The sequence below is a fragment of the Puma concolor genome, chromosome D2, assembly GCF_028749965.1.
Source record: "Puma concolor isolate L17-30 chromosome D2, mPumCon1.1.hap2, whole genome shotgun sequence".
NCBI lineage: Eukaryota > Metazoa > Chordata > Mammalia > Carnivora > Felidae > Puma > Puma concolor.
Window position 1 is genome coordinate 48,636,105 of NC_141677.1, and position 24,695 is coordinate 48,660,799.

The following is a 24,695-nucleotide window of genomic DNA, read 5'->3' on the forward strand; positions in this document are numbered from 1 at the left end:
GCATGATTATGTAACAATGTAGCCACTTTGATCAACAGTCTGACAGCTCTTTAAAATATGAAACAAGTTACCACACAATCCAACAATTTCTAGGTATACATTCAAGAGAAGTGAAGAAATATGCCCACACAAAAACCTACACATAAATGTTCACAGCAACACTAATGGTAATAGCCAAAAAGTCAAAACAACCCAAACATCTATCAACTTATCAATGGATAAACAACATGTGGTATACTCACACAATGGAATATTATTCAGCAATAAAAAGGTATCAAGTATTTGATACATGTTACAACATAGGTAAACTTGTAAACATCGTGCTAAGTGAAAGAAGTCAAGGGATTTCACAGACTATTTGTGTAATATATTTCCTTTAACTATCTCTCCTCTATACATTTTACACTCTACCACTCAAATACCATGTCCTCTATAATATCTGTCCCGTGACCCAAATAAAACTCTCCTCCGCTTCCATGACCCACTAGACTCTATTATAGTCATCTACGGACATGCTTTCTGATGATTAAGACTGTCAATCAATTCCCCATCTTTAATAATACAATGCCTTCTATATAAGAGTGTTCAGTGTTCTTTAAGGGACAAACACCATCACAATACAAAAAACACAGGCCTTAAAGTCTAAGAGTCCTTCATATATTCAATGAATGGTTACTGGTCAGCTATTTTGGCTGGAACTGAACTGAGCTCAAATCTAGATTCCCCAAGGGGCACCGGGGTGGCTCAGTCGGTTAAGCGATCAACTTCAGCTCAGGTCATGATTTCATGGTTTGTGAGTTCGAGCCCCGTGTTGAGCTCTGTGCTGTCAGCTCAGAGCCTAGAACCCTGCTTCAGATTCAGTATCTCCCTCAATCTCTGCCCTTCCCCCACTCAAACTGTCTCTCTGTCTCAATAAGTTTTTAAAAATTAAAAAAAAAATCTAGGGGCACCTGGGTGGCTCGGTTAAGCGTCCGACTTCAGCTCAGGTCACGATCTGACAGTTCATGAGTTTGAGCCCCGCATCAGGCTCTGTGCTGACAAGCTCAGAGCCTGGAGCCTGCTTTGGATTCTGTGTCTCCCTCTCTCTCTCTACCCCTGCCCCACTCACACTCTGTCTCTGTCTCTCAAAAAGTGAATAAACGTTAAAAAAAATTTTTTTTTAATCTAGATTCCTCAATACTTCATTGGTGAATTCATTCAATATTTGTATAATGTTGACCAAATTACTTAAGCTCTCTAAATCTACTTTCCTCTCTAAATTGAATGTACTATCTATATTTTACAAAAATGTTTGAGGATTAAATTCAATAATATATTCCTTTTAGTAATATGTCTTCAATAAATACTGTTTCCTTTTTTCCTCCTTTCCTCAAAAGTAGCTGAACACATTTCTTCCGGTCTATGAAAAAATGTAATATTTAGAGGATATACTCAGGAAAAAAATGATCTCAAACTTTAAAAGCAAGTAATTTCAAATTTATAATATGTATTATAAACCTCATGTTTTATTCGTAAAATTACCTGCTTAGAGTCTGAGAAGTAATGTCATTTCAACTACAGAGTTCTCATTCCCATAATACCACTATAGTTGCTAGAAAATTACTTTATCCTAACCAAGAATTACTCTTCTAAGAGGCTTGAATTATCTTATAGCAACACTTTCCTAGGCAACAAATTTAGCAAACATAGTAAGACTCTGCAGAAGATACTATACAGGGTGCTTTATGTGTTATCACACTTTGGAAGTCTAAATATATAGAGGGGGGCACTGCACTACAGGACTCACACATTGAGAGGAGAACTGAAAACCAACACAACCTTCTAGAAAGGTGAATCGTTAGTATGTATTGAAGGCCTAAAAAACCAACATACCTTTTGATCCAATGATTATATTTCTATATCCTGAGGAAATAATCACTGATACAAAAGATTCAGGCACCAGGATGTACACTGTAAAATAATATTTTTAAAAATCCATATTTAGGGGCGCCTGGGTGGCTCAGTTAAGCATCCAACTTCAGCTCAGGTCATGACCTCACAGGTTTGGTTTTTGAGTCTGTGCCCCGCATCTACTTGAGATTTTCTCTCTCTCTCCCTCTCTACCCCTTCCCCACTCATGCTTTTTCTCTATTCAAATAAACAAACTTAAAAAAAAAATCCACATTTAATATGCACAGGTGGATAAAATTACATTTTTTTTTTTAAATGTTAAGAGTGATTGTTTCTGGGAAGCAAAATCATGGACAATTTTTATTGTTTTGTTTATTTCTACAATTCAGATAGTGTTAATGATAAAAAAAAAAAAAAAACCTTTTTTTAAAAGCAGTAAAACAAACTTTTCACAGGTAAAAAAGTAATAACATATTTGATTATTGCTCCAGAATTTGAAGTGATTTCAGATACATTAGTCAGCTAGATCCTTAAAACATGACATTAAGGTAGAGTAAGTGGTTATTTTGTTAACAAATAAGGACACAGGCTGAAGTCACGTGGCCTGCCCAAGTTTATACAGAGTTGAGACTAAGAACCCATGATTCTCTCTTTTTTTTTTTAAGAGCCATTTTTTAAAATATTTATTTTTGAGAAAGCACAAGTGGGGGAGGGACAGAGAGAGAAGGACAGGAGATCTGAAGCAGGCTGAGCAGATGTGCCCAATGTGGGGCTTGAACTCACGAACTGGGAGATCATGACCCAAGCCAAGCCAAGGTCAGAACCTCAACTGACTGAGCCACCTAGGTGCCCCCCTATGATTCTCATTTCCAATTCTATGATCTTTTCTGCACCAGTGGTTCTCAAAGTAAGGTTCCCAAACCAGCAGCAACAATATCACCTATGAACCTGTTAGAAATGCAAAATGTCTCAGGTCCTACTCCAGACCTAGTTAATCAGATTCTCAGAGAGGATGGTGGGCTACAATCTGCATTCTAACAAGCCCTCCAGGATTCAGATACATAATAAATCTGAGAGCCACTGCTGTATATCATGCTGTCTCATTCTTTATGAGATAATAAAAATATTTCTGGAAAAAAAAGGATGGTGATATTATTTATACCACTGTCAATTGCATTATATTTTTAGGCTCTTCCAAATTAACAGGAAGTAGTGACTACACAGATTGACAATAGTCTTAATGTGTAATTACTGACAATGTAATCAACCACGTTCTTTTAAATTACCAGCAACAGTCCAAAAGGACAGACAGATCTTCCATATAATAACATCACAAGAAATGAACTGATAAGAACATTGGAACATCACTAGCTAAAAATGCTCAGAAAAGAGTCTGTTATATTTAGGTATGTTGTGTGCATTACAGGATATAGGAGCAGGAATCAGAAAAACAACAATTTTTATTAACTTGAACCATTACTTTTTAATAGTGTCCTGACTTTGGTATCTCTGAAAACCAGTATGACTACTTGATCTGTTGAAATCCAGTCTATAATACTTAAGGAGCACTCACTATATGTAAGGCATTATGTATGTGCTACAGGAAACACAAAACTAAGAAATGACACAGTCTCTGTTCCACAAAACTTTTAATGTCGTAGAGGATGTCAACATCTCATCAAGAATAAAGCAAGGCAAAGAGAGAGTGCCACAAGATAAATTTAAAAATCCACATGGAAATTCAAAGAAAGGTGACATCTCATTTTGGAGGGATCAGAAAGGAAAATGTGAGTCTGGGGAGACAGAATTTCAACAGAGGTAAGTGGCATATCAGTCTTTTATTACAGAGAAAATGAGGCAGCAAGTAGGAGGGAAGGATGTGTGCCGAGGGATATCATATTCTGATTGCAGACAATAGTGGAAAGAACACTGCTCTAGTTACAGTATCCTGTCATGAACAAACTATGTCACTTTGGCCAAGAAAGCCCATCTCTAAATCGCAACCACTCGTTTATGATAGGAATAACGATAATTATGTTATTTGCCTCAGAGTCATTTATCTGAAAAAAAGGCCAAAGAGGGAAAGGTCTCAATATAAAATACATAGGACAAGTTCAAAGTTCAATATTTATTCTCTATTAGGTAAGAGAGAATTGTGTAAAATTGAAAATATTTCATTCAAAATGTTCCCGCTCCAAAATCAGTACTAATTATTAGTAAATGGAGCATAAGTAATATGGATAACTAAAAATAATGTGAGCAAAAGAATCAAATTGTACAAACATAAGAAAATGGACTCTATATACAAGTTATCTTTCTTTGGGGGGCTTACTTACCTAGCAAAAGTAATTAGCAGTTTCTTCTAAAACTAAAAATACATTTATCAAACAATTCAAAATCACACTCTTGGGCATTTATCCCAGAGAAATGTTCGTGCACTATATTCTTACAAAAACCTGCACGTGAAAGTTCTAAGTAGTTTTAGTTGAAACAGCAAAAAACTGGAAACAACCCAAATGTCCTGAAATCATCTATAGTTAAAGTGTGATACATCCATATCATGGAATGTTATTTAGCAATAAAAAGGAACAAACTATTGGTGGATTCAAAGGAATTATATTGAGTGAGAAAAGGCAATTTGAAAAGGTTACACACTGTAACCTTTCTGAAATAACAAAATTATAAAGATGGAGAACAGACAGTGGTTGCTGGAAGTTAGGTGGGAATTTGTGTGGCAATAACAGGCAGCACCAGTGAGCACTGTGGTGATGGAATAGCTCTGTACCTTGACTGTGGTGTGGTTACACAAAGCTACGGTTATATAACTACACTCACAAGTGAGTACAGGTATAACTGATAAAATCTAAATAATCCTTTATGTCAACTTCCTGGGTTTGGTAATATATTGTATTTATTTAAGCAATTGACATCAGGGAAGGTGGGATAAAGTGTGCACAGGACCTCCCTGCACATTTCTTTGCAATTTCACATGAATCTATCATTATTTCAAAATAAAATGTTAAGAAAAAAAGGTATACTCTTATTTTTTCAAATAGCAGTGGATGACACCTATTCTTCCAACACTACTATGAAAGTGATATTCTTACCCATTGAAGATGGTATACAAAATTACTACAATTTCCTGTGGAAAATAATTTTACAACATAAACCCAGAGCCATAGAAAGTTTTTTTGTGTCCTTTGACCTAGCCATCTACTTACTGGGAATCACCTAAACAAACAATATCAAATCTGGGAAAACATATATATATATATATATACACGTATGTGTGTCTGTGTATATGTGTGTGTACACACACACACACACACATAAAGATGTTACTACACTGTAATTGAGAACAGAGTAAAACTGAATGCAACCTTGATGTTTCTAATCATGACGTATCAAGTAGCCATTAATAATGATGATTGTATAACAATATAACAGTATTCTCTTCATGAGAGAAAAAAGAAAAATTCAAAATTAGCAGCTAAAATATACATATAACAGGAAATATTTTTCACAAAAATAAAGGATAGTAATTATGTTAGTGCGAAAGATTTATGGGTATTTTTCTCAAAATTTTTAGACTTACATCATTTTCATAGTTAAAGAAATAAGCATACTTTTACCTTATCCCAGAAATCAACCAAAGCTGTGAAGTCCCATTTCTTAGAATATGCCACATTATATTTCAAAATAGCATCCTACGGAAAAAGCATAAACAAAACCTCATGACACAGTCAAGTAATTTATTTATGAATAACCTTTCTCCTTTATGAACTACTTCCAGTAAATTTCTTAACCAGCATTAACCTTCCTCTTACCATTAGCTACTCCACATCAGTAGCTATGAACAAACAGAATACACACTAATTTATTATTCACTTAAGAAAAATGAGATTAGAGGGGCGCCTGGGTGGCTCAGTCGGTTGAGCGTCCAACTTCGGCTCGGGTCATGATCTCAGGGTTTGTGAGTTCGAGCCCCACGTCAGGCTCTGTGCTGACAGCTCAGAGCCTGGAGCCTTCTTCGGATTCTGTGTCTCATTCTCTTTGCCTCTCCACAATTTGTGCTCTGTCTCTGTCTCTCAAAAATAAATAAATGTAAAAAAAAAAAAATTTAAAAGAAATGACAGCAAAGGTTCTTTAAAAAAAAATGCGATTAGAAACGTCAAGTAATAGGAAAAAAAAAATCGAAACTCTTAACGTTTACATTATAAACAGAAATGATACACTCTCAGTGGACAAAAATTGGATCTTGGAGATAAAAAAATTTAAATATTATAATGATTGTTGGCTATCAATAGGGTTACACTATACATGCCAATATATAATGTACTTGTAGTATTAAAATTTCATGGGAAGAGTACTTTCTTGGAGAGACGGCAATAATGAAATAAAGATTGAGAAACACTGCCCTAAGGCATAAAATTGGTTTTTTGCCTTTATTATCAGCTATTTTTTTTTTTTTCCAACGTGTATTTATTTTTGGGACAGAGAGAGACAGAGCATGAACGGGGGAGGGGCAGAGAGAGAGGGAGACACAGAATCGGAAACAGGCTCCAGGCTCCGAGCCATCAGCCCAGAGCCCGACGCGGGGCTCGAACTCACGGACCGCGAGATCGTGACCTGGCTGAAGTCGGACGCTTAACCGACTGCGCCACCCAGGCGCCCCATATCAGCTATTTTTTATAAGCTACATATAAATGGTTATCTTCCCCCAGCAGTTCATATAAATTACTTATTTATGTAGTGAAAAGTCAAAATAGCACGCCATCTACTGGTGTAACATTTAACTGAATAGGCAGTACTTTTTTCTTGTTACCAGCAATAAAAACAAAACAGGTCCCAAAAGGAGTCGCTTATGCCACCAACCAGAGACAAAACTTAATTAGTTTCAGCCTCTCCCACAAATGGACTCTTAAACCAGTCAATGAGAAATCAGATGGTCAGAACTAGTTAATCAGCCTGACAGAACTCTGCCATCCCCTACAGGAAGGTGACCACCACAACTACTCTATTTTTTCCTAATATAACTTCCTTGCTCCCACTCACTTCTGCCTATAAAAGTCTTTCATTTCCTACAGCTTCTTAGAGTGTCTTTCCATCTGCTATATAAGATACTGCTTAATTCATAAATCATTGAATAAAAGCCAGTAAGATCTTTAAAATTTACTCCGATGAATTTTATTTAACACCAGAGTGGGGTATGCATAAGACAATCCAGTAGTCATGCAGAAAGAACTATTATAGTGGATGCAGGAACAGCACAAGGATTGAAAATCTGCATGTAACTTCTGACTCCCTCCAAAATTTACCTACACTAATAGCCTGTTGTTGATCTGAGCCTTAGTGATAACATAGTTAACATGTTTTGCATGTTATATGTATTATATACTATATTCTGACAATCAAGTAAGCTAGAGAAAAAAACATTATTAAGAAAATTATAAGGAGGGGCGCCTGGGTGGCGCAGTCGGTTAAGCGTCCGACTTCAGCCAGGTCACGATCTCGCGGTCCGTGAGTTCGAGCCCCGCGTCGGGCTCTGGGCTGATGGCTCGGAGCCTGGAGCCTGTTTCCGATTCTGTGTCTCCCTCTCTCTCTGCCCCTCCCCCGTTCATGCTCTGTCTCTCTCTGTCCCAAAAATAAATAAACGTTGAAAAAAAAAAAAAAAAAAAATTTAAAAAAAAAAAAAAAAAAAAAAAAAGAAAATTATAAGGAAAAGAAAATACATTTACAGTACTGTATTATCAAAACAATCTACACGGGAGACTGGTACAGTTCAAACCTGTGTTGTTTGAGGGTCAACTGTATTTACAATTATATTTTATCTCATCCTTTTAAATTTCTACTTTGGTTATATTTTATAATGTACATATTATATTAACAAAATAATAAACATGTAGAATTTATAAACAACTATTTGTATTTATAGTACACACCCCCAATTTTGTTTTACTGAAGGTGTGTGTAAGTTTGAAAAATAGTTACATTATTATAAATCTTCTAAATTTCCTCAGAAGTTACTGTTTTTCTTAAAGTTTTTTTTTCTTAACATTTATTTATTATTGAGAGACAGAGCATGAGCATGGGAAGGGCAGAGAGAGGAGACACAGACTCTCCAGGTTCCAGGCTCTGAGCTGTCAGCACAGAGCCCGACGCGGGGCTCAAACTCACAAACCGCAAGATCATGACCTGAGCCAAAGCTGGACGCTCAACCAGCTGAGCCACCCAGGCGCCCCCATAAGTAACTGTTTTTAAAAATGAATACTCTGCCAAAGAGTTTCCTGAAAAATATTTCATGCCATATAAACAATCACCAAGCATCCAGATTAAAAAGTGAGTCAACAATGCATATTATTACTTGGATTCAGGGGATATCCAAGTTCCTTCAAAAAGGAAAAGCGTCAATCATAAAATAGTATGGTAAGAAAAAGCTTTTATTTTTCTCACAGCCACGATATAAAATTTTCCATTAAGAAAGAAAATTTTGGGGCGCCTGGGTGGCGCAGTCGGTTAAGCGTCCGACTTCAGCCAGGTCACGATCTCGCGCTCCGTGAGTTCGAGCCCCGCGTCGGGCTCTGGGCTGATGGCTCAGAGCCTGGAGCCTGTTTCCGATTCTGTGTCTCCCTCTCTCTCTGCCCCTCCCCCATTCACGCTCTGTCTCTCTCTGTCCCCAAAATAAATAAACATTGAAAAAAAAAAAAATTTTTAGAAAAGAAAGAAAATTTTAAGGATTTTTTCTAATCACTGGTATCTGACTTCAGAACCTCATACAAGGTATTAAATAGCAAAGTCTATTATGAATAGAGATTAAAAGGACAAACAACACATGTACTGCAACAAACTGTTGACATACTCAACAACATGGATGAATCTTGAAAGTTTTCATTCTGAGTGAAAGAAGCCAGAAATACTTGCATATGTACTATGTGATTCCATTATGTAAAATATAAACTAATCTCCAGTAAAAAAAGAAAAAAGAAAAAAGAAAAAGGCAGATCAATACTGCCTGAGGACAGTTCAGAAAGAGGAATCAACTGTAAAGGGATTAGAGGAATCTTCGGAGGTGACAGAAATGTTCTGTATCTTGATTAGGGTGGGGGCTTGACGAGTATGTGCGGATGTCAAATGTCATCAAATTACATACTTTAAAAGCATGCATTTTCTTTTATGTAAATGATTCTTCAAAGTTAGTAAGAAAAAACATTTTACACTCTAAAATTCATACTCTAATTCTTTTATGGGATTTATAATTAGCAATAACTCTTGACTAATATTTACTTTTACTTTAGTCTTCAAGTCTCAAAAGTAGTCTACCACAAGGTCTCCTATTAAAAACTGGATGCTATTCTGTATTCTCAGCTATCACCTATTGAGGTTTCTTTTAATTTATAATTCATAATAAGCATAATTAAAGCACGGACAGGTCCATTCTTTGTAAATCATCAGACACATCATTTATAGAAATATTACTGTGTAAACTAATTTTTAAGGAGACAATTCTTTTAAAAATTGTTAACATTTCTAACCTCACTTAACTCAATATCAAATAAAAGTGGCAAAAAGATTATTATACTCAGTAAGAGAGACTTAATGTTCCTCCCTCCATAGTGTTCTTTCAGCAAAGAAAACAATTACCATAAGCAGATAGAAGAAAATCTCAATGGATTACTCTGTTCTGGTGAATCTACCATAAACTAAACAAGAAAAGGAAATTCAGAGTAAAGCAGTTACCCCTTCCTAAAGTAATCATTGGCACACTAAGGAATTGCTAAAGAGGTGAGCAGACAAGGTAATTTAGAACACTATGATTATTCTGCGTTCATGCTTAAAAGAAAAAATATGAAATTTTAAATAATGCTGTTTCTAAGGCCGTAAGGAGCTAACACAGTGATTCTCAAATGGAGTATAGATAGTACTCTGAGGTGGTCTGCTTCTGTTTTTGTGAGTTTATAATTGTGGTTTTAAGGACAAAAGGACAAAGGACAAAAGACACGGTAGAAACGATGGCTGGTGCTTTAAACAGATAAAAATGGTGAAAATTTTGAGCCATCCTGAGATAAACCGTAGTTCAGGACTGTCAAATTAGAAAGAACCTGGACTACAATGCTCACTATCATATTTATTTGCAAGCTGATGTTCTCCATACAGATCCCATCTTTGTATCTACCAACATCCACCAATTGTTTGTGATTAGTAAGTAGTAAAAACAAAATGAAGAATTTTTTCTTTCACAGTACTTTTAATTTTTTTTTTACATTTATTTATTTTTGAGAGACAAAGACAGAGCACAAGTTGGGGAGGGGCAGAGAGAGGAGACACAGAATCCAGAGCAGGCTCCAGGCTCCGAGCTGTCAGCACAGAACCCGACGCAAGGTTTGAATTCACAAACTGTGAGATCGTGACCTGAGCCAAAGTCAGACACTTAACTGACTGAGCCACCCAGGCGCCCCTCTTTATATGGTATTTTTAAAAGTCTCTCAGCATACTATTTTGAGGTTGACATCAGAGGTTAAAAACTTTTGTGCAAAAAGGGAATACTGAATACAAACTGTTTTCATTATGACAACGAACATAACTCAAGTGATGGTTCATGATGCTTAAAATGGAAAAAAATCAACTAATATAGCTCTAACTGTAAGTATAGTTTATATTTAGTTTCATGTTTGTACATATGCAGTTAACATTATTCTAAAAATAAATCAACAGATCCTGGCACTCCCTGATAATTTCTTCCGTTTAAAAGAAGTACATTACAAGATTGAGAAACACTATCCATAACGAATGAAATTTTCAAAATACATTATGGTACAACATACCAATGTTTTTCAATATAGAGAAAAAATAGGAGCTATAGAGACATATGGAACGTTTAAGAACAACTTGTTAAGTATAAATGGAAAAACAGTGTAAAACTTAAGAATCTTGGGGAGCCTGGGTGGCTCAGTTAAGCATCTGACTTCAGCTCAGGTCATGTTCTCACAGCTCGTGAGTTCGAGCCCCGCATTGGACTCTGTGCTGACAGCTCAGAGCCTGGAGCCTGCTTCAGATTCTGTCTCTCCCTCTCTCTTTGACCCTCCCCTGCTCACACTCTGTCTCTGTCTCTGTCTCTGTCTCAAAAATAAACACCCATTAAAAAAAAAAAAAAAAACTTAAAAAAAACACTGAGAAACTGTGCACAACAAACTAAGTCTCTCAAAGAAAATGAAACCCATTTTCACACAAGTATAGAAAAATCTGTTACGGTTTATAGTTATAAAAACTTTAAAAGTTTACATGGCTATAGTGCCAAAAAACATACTCACTCATATTTTAGATATTAGAAAAATAATCTAATAGTTGCCCTTATAGTCTTAAGTGAAATATTGAAAAAAAAAATAAAAAATGAATGATTGCCAAAATGTAAGATTAATAAATAATCAGACTGCTAGAAGCTATATTAACAGCAATACAAAACAGAATGTTTAATGTATACTTTAATCATTAGGAAACTCAGTTCCCCTTGGGCAAATACAGCTGAAGTCATAATTCTTCCCTGATTTACTTTTAAAGACATTTCAGAAACATGATAATTCTAAAAAATAAAAGAGAAGCTTGGTCGGAAGGAAATTGGATGGGGAATCAAGAAACAAAGGTCTTATTCCTGGTTCTCCAAATTATTCTGTGTGGCTCCAGGCAAGTCATTTACAACTCTCAATTCTTCTACTCATTTCCTAGTGATGGAATGGAAACCAAGAATGTCTCTTAAGAAAGTTCCTCAGGAAACAAGCATTTTGCATACCAATAATGCTGTTACCTGAGTCTATTGAAGATCAGAAAATGTCTTGGAGGGAAATACAGGGCCCATCTCAAAGAATGACAAACATGAAGCAAGAAGAGCAAAAACAACTACCTTCAGGTTTTGGGGCCGTGTGAATTTGTTGAGAAGTGCAGTCTGAATGAGCTCCCACCGGCTCCCTGCAGTTCGCTCACCATTCTTTAAGGAAAAGGAAAAACAGATTAAATTATCTGTTGGATCACAGAATCAGCACTCAAATAAGCACACACTAAACTGATTTTCAAAGACTAAAAGAACATCTGTTCTGTACTTACCTCATCTTCCACAGGGTACAAGTTTTGTTCTGAACAAGGCATCTTAACATGCTTATTGTCCCACAAATCTTTAAAATGTGTTGGAAAAGGTTTAGGAACTTCTCCTGCTCGCAAAAGGTCTACCTGAAAGAGAGGGAAACAAGAAAACTCTAAGTGCATAAAAACTAGGTGTATATTGCACAAAACAACCCAAAGAAAGCAGCCAAAGCAAATGCTATGAAATACAGACCAGCTCCCAGGCAAGAAATCTCAGAAGCCTTCTTCAGCTGTTCCTACTCCTTATCTTCATTTGATCAGCTTCCAAATCATCATGTTTGGTCATTCTAGCTCTACCCCTTCTAGGTCCCTGGTCCTCATTATTGCTTACCTTCTAGGCCCCCATAACTCCAACTACTCCCAGACACATTCATCCCCCATTAAGCCCTCATTCCCACTTGGGAACATTATCTTTCTAAAGTATTCCCAGGCTTCTAATCCTACAATGGCTCCCCTCTATGATTCCAAATGAAGTCCCCAGTTTTTAACATCCCCTCTTACCCATACACTATCTGGTTAAACATCTATCATGACCTTCAACGCTCAGCTCAATTTTCATTTTCTTTAAGAAGTTTTCAAAACTTTTTAAGGACCGTTTACTCCCTCTTGTTTTATTAGATCATTACTATACCAGATCACACCTGTTTTTCCTTCTCCCACTAGACTATAAACTTCTTGAGAATAATAACCATATTAACTGTGGATTCGGAATATTTATGATAGAACCTGACTTATGTGTTTCTGTAAGTATACGTATAGAAATATATACATATGTAAATATATATGTATGTGTACACATACACATATGCTACTTATAATAAGCATTAAGTAAACATTTGAGAAATGCGATATTTGAAACATGAAAAATTATACATTTTGCCTATTCTGGACACTTCATATAAATGGAATTATACAACATATGGCCTTTTGTGTCTGGCCTCTTTGGCTTGATGTAATGTGTTCAAGGTTCATCCATGTTGTAGCATGAATTAGTACTTCACTGCAAATAATCAAACCATCACAGTAATATAAAATTTGAACTGTAATCTGTTATGAGTGAAAGGTTCGTGGTGTATGAGAATCTATTTCAGACAATTCCAACTTACCGGTGAGCTTAGAGAAGGTTTCCTTGGGGTGCCTAGGTGGTTCAGTCAGTTAAGCATCTGACTCTTGGTGTTGGCTCAAGTCATGACCTCACAGTTTGTGAGTTCAAGGCCTATGTCAAGCCCTTTGCACTGACAGTGCGAAGCCAGCTTGGCATTCTCTCTCTCTACCTCTCTTCTGTGCCCTCAACTCATGCTGTATCTGTCTCTCTCAAAATAAATAAACTTGAAAAAAAAATACTAATAAACTCATCAAAAAAAAAAAAGACTTCCTTGAGGAAATGGCAATTGAGCTGAACTTCAAAGAATAAAAAGAACTAGGAAAAAGAAAGGAAGACTGTTCCTCAAAAAGGGAACAGCTTATAGAAAGGAAGACTATCCAATAAGCACTCAAGAGAAATAAAGTTGTAGGAGAAGACCACCCAGAGAGAGAAGAAAACAGGACCTATGGAAAAGCCTTGAGGAGCTCTAACAATATTTAACACATATGCCAGAAAAACTAAAGGAATATAATAAATGGCTAAGGAGACAGAAAGAAAACTAGGATTATATGTTATCATAGAAGCCAAAGAACAAGAATAGTCAGAGGAAAGAATTGTCAAGAGTCAATAATTATGCTAAAAGTATTTTAAACTCCAGATGAAGTCCCCAAAGGTGACTTTGTAAAGATATCCCATGTAATCAGAGGTGACAAAACAGGTACCAGTCCAGCTCCACAGACAGGGGAACATATCATATATATGAAAGTATGCTTTGTGTGTGGGCATCTGTATGTGCATATGTGTGTGTATATGTGTTTGTGTGCCCGCATGTGTGTTTATCATGTCTTTAAAGATAATCAAGCACCAAACATGCCCCTGCAATTTCAGACTGCCTTTTTTTTTAAATTTTTTTTTAACGTTTATTATTGAGAGACTGAGAGACACAGAGCATGAGCAGGGGAGAGGGAGAGGGAGACACAGAATCCGAAGCAGGCTTCAGGCTCTTGAGCTATCAGCAAAGCCCCTGACGTGGGGCTCGAACTCTCAAATCACAAGATCATGACCTGAGCTGAAGTCGGACGCCCAACCGACTGAGCCACCCAGGCGCCCCCCCCTTTTTTTTAATGTTTATTTATTTTGAGAGAGAGAGCACGCATTCAAACATGTGCTAGAGCGGGAAAGGGGCATAGAGAGAAGGAGAGAGAGAATCCCAAACAATCTCAGAGCTGAGGCTCGATTTCACAAACCACAAGATCATAACCTGAACTGAAATCAAGAGTTGGATGCTTGGCCGCCTGAGCCAACCAGGCGCTTCCAGCCTGCCTTACATTTCTAATGGTAAATATCAGCTTTACTTTACTACTTTAAATTTCATAACTATTAATATCTGGCATCTTGGAAATGAAACTTGGGCTGTTTATTTAATAACTATTAATTACATATATATCATATTACCATATTCAGAAAAAAGAATCTAGAAGTTAATCCACCAAAACTCTGAAACAGGACTGAGACTTGGATTTTGAGTTATATACTAACTATCACATGAGACGTGCATCTTTTTTTTACAATGACCTTGTACTACTTTTATAATAAAAATAAAGATTTTAAAGATTCTAAACATTCAAACGTTATTGGATATCTAAAAATAAACAGTAATTACAGAGATTAAAAAATGACGGTATAGGATAATTTGGGTTTTCTTTATGGGCAGTGGTATAAAGAAAGGCAGTAAAGTCAAAATATCACTTACCTCCCCAATCTCTTCTCCAAATTTTCCGCCAGTAACATCTTGTCAGTCACTCGGCCTTTTCTTAATTTTACCTGCATTTTCCCTCTTCACCCATATTTAAGAATTCACCATATCCTATCAATTTTACCTCAAAACAAAGCAACCATTTTCTTTTTTATTTCCACATTACCCTATCTCAATGATTTTCAAACTTTCTTAAATAGCAGAACTCTTTTTCCCCCTAAGAAATCTGACATTAATTCATTATATTTAAATCAAATAAAACTATTATAACTTTTATAATAACTTTTACTTATGCTAGCATCAATACATGAAATTGAGACTAAGAAATACAAAACTCGAAATTGAAAGCTAGGGATCACAGCTAAAGCTTGTATCAACCTACTACTCAATTTACACTTAAATCTCTCTCAGTATTGGGAATGCAAGCTGGTACAGCCACTCTGGAAAACAGTATGGAGGTTCCTCAAAAAACTAAAAATAGAACTACCCTACGACCCAGCAATTGCACTACTAGGCATTTATCCACGGGATACAGGTGTGCTATTTCGAAGGGACACATGCACCCCCATGTTTATAGCAGCACTATCCACAATAGCCAAAGTATGGAAAGAGCCCAAATGTCCATCGATAGATGAATGGATAAAGAAGATGTGGTATATATATACAATGGAGTTATTACTTAGCAATCAAAAAGAATGAAATCTTGCCATTTGCAACTACGTGGATGGAACTGGAGGGTATTATGCTAAGTGAAATTAGTCAGAGAAAGACACATATCATATGACTTCACTCATATGAGGACTTTAAGAGACAAAACAGATGAACATAAGGGAAGGGAAACAAAAATAATATATAAACAGGGAGGGGTACAAAACATAAGAGAATCATAAATATGGAGAACATACTGAGGGTTACTGGAGGGGTTGTAGGAGGGGGGATGGGCTAAATGGGTAAGAGGCACTAAGGAATCTACTCCTGAAATCAGTGTTGCACTATATGCTAATTTGGATGTAAATTTTAAAAAATAAAAAATAAAATTAAAAAGAAAGAAAGAAAGAAAATCTCTTTCACAGTATTAAGAAAATTCTTTTCACTAACCTAAATAGTTTCAAATGGTAATTTTTTTTGTTAAAATATTGTTGTTTTTTGTTAAAATATATTAAGCATTTTCAAGTTTGAGTGTGTTTGTTTGTTCTTTTATTACAGGTTTTTCAGTTAAAAATATAATTTAGAAAACACATGTTGTGTCAAATTTCCTAAGAACCCCTGAGCCACTTTAACGCAGCACAATTTGATAATTACAGTCCCCTTCCTTTTTGTTTCTTACCTGCTAACTTTCTGTAGCTTCTTTTTTGAAGAAACAACTTCATTGAGGTAGATAAAGTTTACCGATTTTAAGAGCTCTTAACATCCCTTATCTGTTTCCAATGGATCCTCACTTCCATTTTCCTTACACACAGCTGTGTGATTAATCCTGCTACGTGTGCACAGACCTTTTATCAATTTCCAATACCTACAGACTCAAGTCCAATTCCTGGCACTTGAACACCTCTATGATATGGACCCAATCCACTTTTCAAGTCTTATCTTCCACCATTCCCCATCCAAACTCTAAGCTCTAACAAACCAATTATTTTCAATGTCTAAAACAAATAGTTTTTCAACCACACAGAGCTGTTTGGTTTTTTTTTTATTTTTATTTTTGAGAGAGAGAGAAAGAGAGGAGGGGCAGATAGAGAGGGAGACACAGAACATGAAGCAGGCTCCAGGCTCTGAGCTGTCAGCACAGAGCCTGATGCTAGGCTCGAACTCACAAACTGCAAGATCATAACCTGAAGTGAAGTTGGGTCCTTAACTAACTGAGCCACCCAGGATCCCCACTACATAGCCCTTTTTTATAAAGGTTATGTATCTGTCTTGGAATTCTCTTGACTTACTAACTCCCCCTCAGAAATGTCTGGTCATCTTTTAGAGCTCAGTTCAAACTCCACAACCTGTTCAATGTTACTTCCACCTATAACCATGAAAAAGAATTCTATACTTCAAAATATCTAATCACATCTAGACTAAGTTGTATAATAGCAGAGATTTTTTAGGTAGTTCCTGTGAAATCTAATATAGAGACTAAAAAGTGAGATGATTTAAAACGACCCAATGAGTGACAGAAATCTAAAATTGGATTATAATGATGGTTGCCTAACTCAGTAAATTACCTAAGTATCACTGAAATGAGTGAGCACTTAAAATGGGTAAATTGTATCTACCTCAATAAAGTTGTTTTTTCAAAAAAGAAGCTACAGAAAGTAAAAAGAGGATACCAGGGACTAGTGAGAAATGGAAAGTTATTGTTTAGCAGGTACAGTTTCTGTGTGGGATAATAAAAAATTTCTGGAAATGAATACTGGTAATAATTGTACAACACTGTGAATGTACCTAATGCCATGAAATGGACACTAAAAATGGCTAAAAGGGTAAACTGTATATTATGTATATTTAACCACAATTTTAATTTTTTTTTTTTTTTTTTTTTTACTTTTGAGAGTGAGACAGGACGTGAGTGGGGGAGGGGCAGAGAAAGAGGGAGACACAGAATCTGAAACAGGCTCCAGGCTCTGAGCTGTCAGCACAGTCAGACGTGGGGCTCAAACCCACAAACCGAGAGATGACGACCTGAGCCGAAGTCGGGAGCTTAACCGACTGAGCCACCCAGGCGCCCCTAACGACAATTCTTTTTTTTTTTTTTTTAAAACTATTTTTTTTTTTTTCAACGTTTATTTATTTTTGGGACAGAGAGAGACAGAGCATGAACGGGGGAGGGGCAGAGAGAGAGGGAGACACAGAATCGGAAACAGGCTCCAGGCTCTGAGCCATCAGCCCAGAGCCTGATGCGGGGCTCGAACCCACGGGCCGCGAGATCGTGACCTGGCTGAAGTCGGACGCTTAACCGACTGCGCCACCCAGGCGCCCCGCTAACGACAATTCTTAAAAATGAGGTTGGTTTTAGACATGTTGAGTTCGAGACACCTCTGGAATAGTGATGGGGATGCCTAAAATAATCTAGAGCTCAGAAGAGGGCAAAACTAGAAAATGATTTGAGGATACTGAACCATACACAATTTTGAACTTTAGGGACTAACCCATTACAGATTAACCCACTACCTAACAAATAGTGGGTGCTCAACAAATACTGTCAATTGAATTTAAAACAAAAAGAAAGAAAAGAATCCAGTGACTTTAAAAAAAAAAAAATACTGAAAAAGTCAATTGCCTTATGACCTGACAACAATTCATCTTATGGATGTATTAAGTACTGCATTAAGAAAGCTATTGTTGGGGCGCCTGGGTGGCTCAGTGGGTTGGGCGTCTGACTTCGGCTCAGGTCATGATCTCGCGGTCCGTGAGTTTGAGCCCCGCGTCGGGGTCTGTGCTGACAGCTCAGAGCCTGGACCCTGTTTCAGATTCTGTGTCTCCCTCTCTCTCTGACCTTCCCCCATTCATGCTCTGTCTCTCTCTGTCTCAAAAATGAATAAACGTTAAAAAAAATTAAAAAAAAAAAGAAAGCTATTGTTATATTTCTCCAATCTATAGACTTCTTGGTACTTTGTGCAGAAAAAAGAAACAGTTTCTGTGCCTTGGGCCTGTTTTTCACATTAATAAGTACTGCAATAAATGAAGACTAAAGAGTCCTCTCCTTATAGGTAAGAGAAAATACCTACCCGAATAGTTACTGTATGATTAGCAGATGGTCTTAAGAGAGGCAGCCGGTTCCCACACCGAGGCATTCTTCTCATATCCTCAATAGGAGTTCCAAGCCATTTCTTATCTGGAGAAAGGTGAGGTGGAATGTATTTAGGTATCTTCCTTTCTGTCCTTTGATGCTTGATTTCACATTGTTCTTTTCTAAGGTCAAAACAAACGTATTCAGTCACAAATCTGCCTATTTAAATTTCCTTAGGTACACAAGTATAAAACTTACCCAGAATGTTATTGTTTAAAACGTCCCAGACTTGCTATCTCTCCTTGGTATTTACAATCAAAAGAAAAACTAATAAAACGTGGTAAAACTGAAAAGCTTATTTTCAAGTCTATGGAAGCAATTTATTTTTAAATTTTTTTTTCAATGTTTATTATTTTGAGAGAGAGAGACAGAGCACAAGCAGGGGAGGGGCAGAGAGAGAGGGAGACACAGAATCTGAAGCAGGCTCCAGGCTTTGAGCTGTCAGCACAGAGCCCAACGCGGGGCTGAAACTCATGAACCATGAGATCATGCCCTGAGTCAAAGTCGGCTGCTTAATTGACTGAGCCACCCAGGCACCCCACAAATTTCTGAACACATAAAATCACCTCCCAAAAAAAACCGGACCATGTAAGAATATGAGCACTGCCAAATGAGGCATGGTTCACAGTGTCAGCTACTTCTCAGGTCTCTAGACAACAATTTTCAACAAAGTGAGCTTATTTTGGCACATGTGATAGAAAATATCACAAATTATGGAGATTAAGATTCCAAATGGAATAACTGCAAAAATGTAAGCTTTGTAATCAGACAGACTCAGCTTTAAATCTCAGCATTACTACCCACAAGTTATAATTTCAGTGAATTCTCTAATTCAAATCTCAGTTTTCTCATTTATGAAGTACAACATCACCTGCCTGCACATCAGAGCATTAGAGGAGAAAATGCAGTATTAATGGCCTAGAAAAATGGCTAAACAGAAGCTACTATCAACCTCATATTTTTAAATTCTGATTATCCCCACAAATTTCAGAAGGAAGATCATGAAACTAAAAAAGTCCAATTAACAATATTTATTTACTTCTTGTTTTCTGTCCCTGATCTTTTTGAATCTAGGTTTAAATTTAGCATTAACATGGGGTATCTGGGAGGCTCAGATGGTTAAGCGCCCAACTTTGCCTCAGGTCATGATCTCATGGTTTTTGAATTTGAGCCCCACATTAGGCTCTGTGCTGACAGCTCAGAGCCTGGAGCCTGCTTCAGATTCTGTGTCTCCCTTTCTCTCTGCCTCTCCCCTGTTCCCAACTCTGTCTATCTCTCCAAAATAAACATTTTTTAAAAATTACACATTTATCGTAAAGTTAAAAAGAAACCAACTATTTCTTTGCTTCAATCTAAACCATAACTCTGTTAAACCCCCTTACAAAATTATAAAATGTATTACACTATTGGAGACACTCTTGTGGAAAAAAATTACCTTTTGTCATCTACTTTAGGCAGTCTCATGAAATGATCTGTGATTTTAGTATCCTTTTTTCCATGTTGCTTGGAATTCCTGCATTCTACATTTAGGCTAGAAATACTTCCAGACGGTTTGGCATTTAAATCATTCATTCCACTGCGAGTCTCTCCTCCTTCAAATTGAAAATGTAATTGAATTTCACCTCCTTTAGAAGAGGACCGTTTCCTCAATTCAGTGTCGGCTTCTCTTGCTTGGAACCTTGAAGGTTTACCAGCTGTTTGGGAGGAATTGCTATCTTCTTGCTCATCAAAACCTGGACTTGTCTCTTCATCTGCCTCTGAGTCCTGACAACTATTTTTGGAATTATCTACATCCATTGGTGACTCGGGTTCACTTTCTTTCTCAAATGGAGGAGAATTTCCTAAGCTACTCTCCTGTCTACTCAATTTGTTGGCATTTTTCAGTCCACTACCAGCATCTTCAGAGCCAATGTCTGACAAGGGACTCTCTGGCACCACATCTATCTCTTCCGGCTGACAACCTGCACAGTCTTCTACAGGATGGCAAGACTTGCTGCACTTCTGGTGGCTTCTGGCTTCTCTGGCCTGTTCATCTTCTGTGGTCTGCTTTGCATTTGCAAACTTTACAGGTGTCAAAAATTGCTGATTATCTCTACTCTCCTCACTATCTGTGTCACTGTGATCATCGTTTCGGGGTGACTGATCGTTAGCATTACTGAACTGCTCTGGTATCAGAGTTACTGTCGAAGGTTCACTTTCCAAAAGCCGCTCTGTATGTTTCCCTTCATTTTGCCACTTACACATAGTTGCAGTCTGATGCTGGTTCAAATATTGTGTACTTTTTTCAACAGGTGATTTATCAAGACTTAGTTGAGAAACATTTTCTAATTTTTCCACATTATGTTGATAAAAGTTATCTTTTTGTACAGAACTCATCATGGATTCCAGTCTTGTATTATTGTTTTCTTTACTGTGCAAACTACAACAGAATAGAAAGAACTAATGAGGCAATAGAACTTGTGATACAATAGAAAGAACTTATAAAAAAATCACTTATCCAACCACACAACCACACTACCACTACCATAGTAATAATTAGACTACTTGTGATTACCTAAACACAGAACATGCTCTTTCATGACTCCATCACTTGGTACACATGCCTGTAAAGCCCTTTTCCCAACTCATGCCTGGGAAACACCTGCTCTTCCTTTAAATGTTAAACTGGACTCACCTCCTGGCAGGCCTTCCTGCAAAGGTGAAGCTGATTGTCCTATATACTAACTACCACTGTTCTGTTTATATAAGACAGTCAAGTCTTATTTATCACACTATGTAATGATCGTGTGTTTTTGAGTATGCCACCACCACTATACTCTATCATAGAAACAGAGACTATTCCTCTTTCATCTTTGTATTTCAAGTATATAGGACAGTCCTTGATACATTAGACTCTAAAACACTATTATTTGTAATCTGAAAGAATGAATAAATGTAAAGAAAAGTGGGATCAAGCGAGGAGAAAAAGCATGAAGCAAGATAAAACATTCATGTATCATGTTATTCATTTCTCTGTATAGGCATGTTTCTATACCTTTCTGCTTCAGCTGTCTTGATTCCTTTAGTGTCCATCCAACTGGTAATAGTCTTTTGTTTGAAAACTGTAAAAAAAAAAAAAAAAAAAAGACACACACACACAGACACACACACACACACACACCAAAACAATTATGTATATGCATACATGCCCTCAAAGAGAAAATACCTATAGTAGCATTTATACACATAAGCCATTGTGCTAGGTTCTGTGGGTTAAACAGAGATTAATCATTCCTGCCACACTCAAGTAATGGGAGATAAGACAGAAATATTATATAAATGCATCTGGCATAGAGTAGTAAGCAACATGCCCCTAAAAGAGCTGGTATGGACTAATGGGTGAGAATTCAGGCTCTGTAATCGACCGACTTGGATTCAAATCCTAATGCTCCCATTGTATTCCTAAGCAACTTTGTGAGGAATCATTTTTCTGTGTCTCAGATTCCTTATTTGTAAACATGCAAATTAACAGTACCTCTCCTGGGGTTATTATGAGGTTTATTTTATTTTTTTTTTTATTTATTTTTGGGACAGAGAGAGACAGAGCATGAATGGGGGAGGGGCAGAGAGAGAGGGAGACACAGAATCGGAAACAGGCTCCAGGCTCTGAGCCATCAGCCCAGAGCCCGACGCGGGGCTCGAACCCACGGACCGCGAGATCGTGACCTGGCTGAAGTCGGACGCTTAACTGACTGCGCCACCCAGGCGCCCCAATTATGAGGTTTAAATGAAATAGCATGCAAGATGTTTAAGGCACAAACTGGTATACGATCAATAAATAGTTCTTAACTAACTTGTTAGTTCTTAACTACCTTAGTATTAAATGAGATTAAAAGGAATTAAAGTATTTCTGAGAAAAGACTTTAGGGAACTAGAATAGGTAGAACAGTCTGATAAATAGGGGTTGAATTGTGCCTTGAAGAATAAACGTAGTCACAAAGGGAAATCATAAACAAAGGCATCAATGGCAAGGAAAAATAAAGAACTTAAAAAGAAATCAACACAAAATAGGATTGAAAAGTCAGCTACCACAAAGAGGTATGAAAAAGTGTTAAGTTACACTCAGAGCTGTAATTCCAGAATTCAAATCTAAGAGGCTCTCAGTCATGCATGATAGATAGCCTGGAGCGCAAATCTGAAGGGGCAAGAAGGAAGACCCTATTGATAGAAACCAGCAAGGAAGCTATTGGTGTTAAGTCAGAGGTTCCCAAACCATCTGAATCATTAACGGGCTGATAATTAATGGATCCCAGGGCTAGACCCCAGGCCTACTGAATCAATCTATATATGTGAGGATGGAGTCAACAAAGGAAGCTAGAATCTACATTTTTTTCAAAAAGTGACTCAGATGATCAGCAACTAGGTTGGAGAACTAATGGTCAAAGGCCAAAACTAGTCCTTGTGAGAATAGAGAATAAAAGTTGAGAAATGAGAGTCATTACAGACTTCATAATGATAGAAGTTAAAGGTGACACTGAGCTTTAAGTTTGAGAGACTTAAAAGATAGTTACAGCATTAAGTAAAAATGTAGGAAACATAAGACAACTGGATTTAGGGGAAAATATGATTTGGTCAAATGTGAACATACTAAATTTGAGACGCTGAAGAGCTGACTAGATAGAAATGACCAGCAGACAATAGCAAAGGTAGAAGTGATAACTCAGTTGAAGAAATGCAACACAAATAAATGTAAACCACAGTTTACATAAGCATTAGAAATAAGCATGCTTTCAAAATTAATTAAACTATGGATTAAATGTATGTAATATTTTAGTATAATAAGATATAAAATCTTAAACATTCTCAACTATTCCCCAAACTGCAATGTAAGAATCTAGGCACCTTAAGTCATAGACTCATTTTTATTTGCTTAGGTCTTCTCAAATACCATAATGTGAGCAAAACAGATGTTGTCCTAAATATATGAAAATATACAGCTTTATCACTATATTTGAGTCCCATATAATTCATTCCTTACATAAAATACTAACATTCCAACTAAAATTCTTCGATTAGCATTTTAAAAAGTTTCTATCACAAAAAGTATTATATTTGATATCCTTATTAAATACCACTATTTTAGTGCTTTTATTAAGTTAGCACTTCTACAGAAAATCAGGCTTCAGACAAAAAATTGGTTTCAATCAGAAGAGGATGAACAACTTGATTCCGAGACTTCTTCTGTAGTTCCATCTTTCTCTATTTAAATAATTTCATTATATCAAACACAAGTATAGAAAATCCTCAAATTACAAACCAGCAGGGAGCCAAAACTTCGCTTTTTGAGTCTGTGTAGAATTTAAAACACCTTTTGGGGCCCCTGGGTGACTCAGTCAATTAAGCATCTAACTCTTGATTTTGGCCCAGGTCATGATCTCATGGTTTGTGAGACCAAGCCCCGTGTAGGGTTCTGCGCTGACAGAACAGAGCCTGCTTGGGGTTCTCTCCTTCTCTCACGTGCTCTCTTTCTCTCTCAAAATAAATAAATATTTAAAAAATAAAACATCTTTCTCCATAAATGTAACGATTAAATGGTATGCAATAGCTAGGTTCCTATAATAGACATAAACACAAAGCCGAGCACTATAAAGGCAAGTCTAGAGAACCGAAAGACTGCATACATCATTTCATAAGAAACTATGAAGTGTTCTCCTACAGCTTCGACATGAGAATGTATTCTCTCTCCAGTTTTAAGTTTCCTAGTATAAACAAACTGAGGGTTGATGGGGGGTGGGAGGGAAGGGAGGGTGGGTGATGGGTATTGGGGAGGGCACCTTTTGGGATGAGCACTGGGTGTTGTATGGAAACCAATTTGACAATAAATTTCATATATTGAAAAAATAAAAAATAAAAAAATAGTTTCCTAGTGTAATTCCTAAAGCCTGAGAACAGGATAAAAGAGGAGCAAGAGGTGAGGAACCACTATTTCCTGATAATAAAACATTCCTTAGTCCTTCTGAGAGCCCTACTTCTCTTTCCAATACCACTACTCTAGCTTCCAAAGGTTTCTTTTGCAA

At 36.8% G+C, this 24,695-nt stretch overlaps 1 protein-coding gene across 7 annotated transcripts in view; it reads right to left on the reverse strand.

Annotated features, from left to right (window-relative positions):
• The window catches only part of PARG (poly(ADP-ribose) glycohydrolase), a 134,575-nt gene that overhangs the window by 105,570 nt on the left and 4,310 nt on the right, over positions 1-24,695 (reverse strand). For 5 of the 7 annotated variants that reach the window (XM_086680265.1, XM_086680264.1, XM_086680263.1 and 2 more), the window contains exons 2-7: positions 21,674-21,740; positions 20,075-21,058; positions 18,574-18,761; positions 11,986-12,104; positions 11,786-11,869; positions 5,523-5,597 (exon numbers count right to left, since the gene is read on the reverse strand). In XM_086680265.1, coding sequence (XP_086536391.1) covers positions 5,523-5,597; positions 11,786-11,869; positions 11,986-12,104; positions 18,574-18,761; positions 20,075-21,058; positions 21,674-21,711 — 1,488 coding nt within the window. In that variant the 5' untranslated portion in view covers positions 21,712-21,740. The remainder of the gene's footprint in view (positions 1-5,522; positions 5,598-11,785; positions 11,870-11,985; positions 12,105-18,573; positions 18,762-20,074; positions 21,059-21,673; positions 21,741-24,695) is intronic. The other 2 variants (XM_086680267.1, XM_086680266.1) reach the window with 1 other exon arrangement.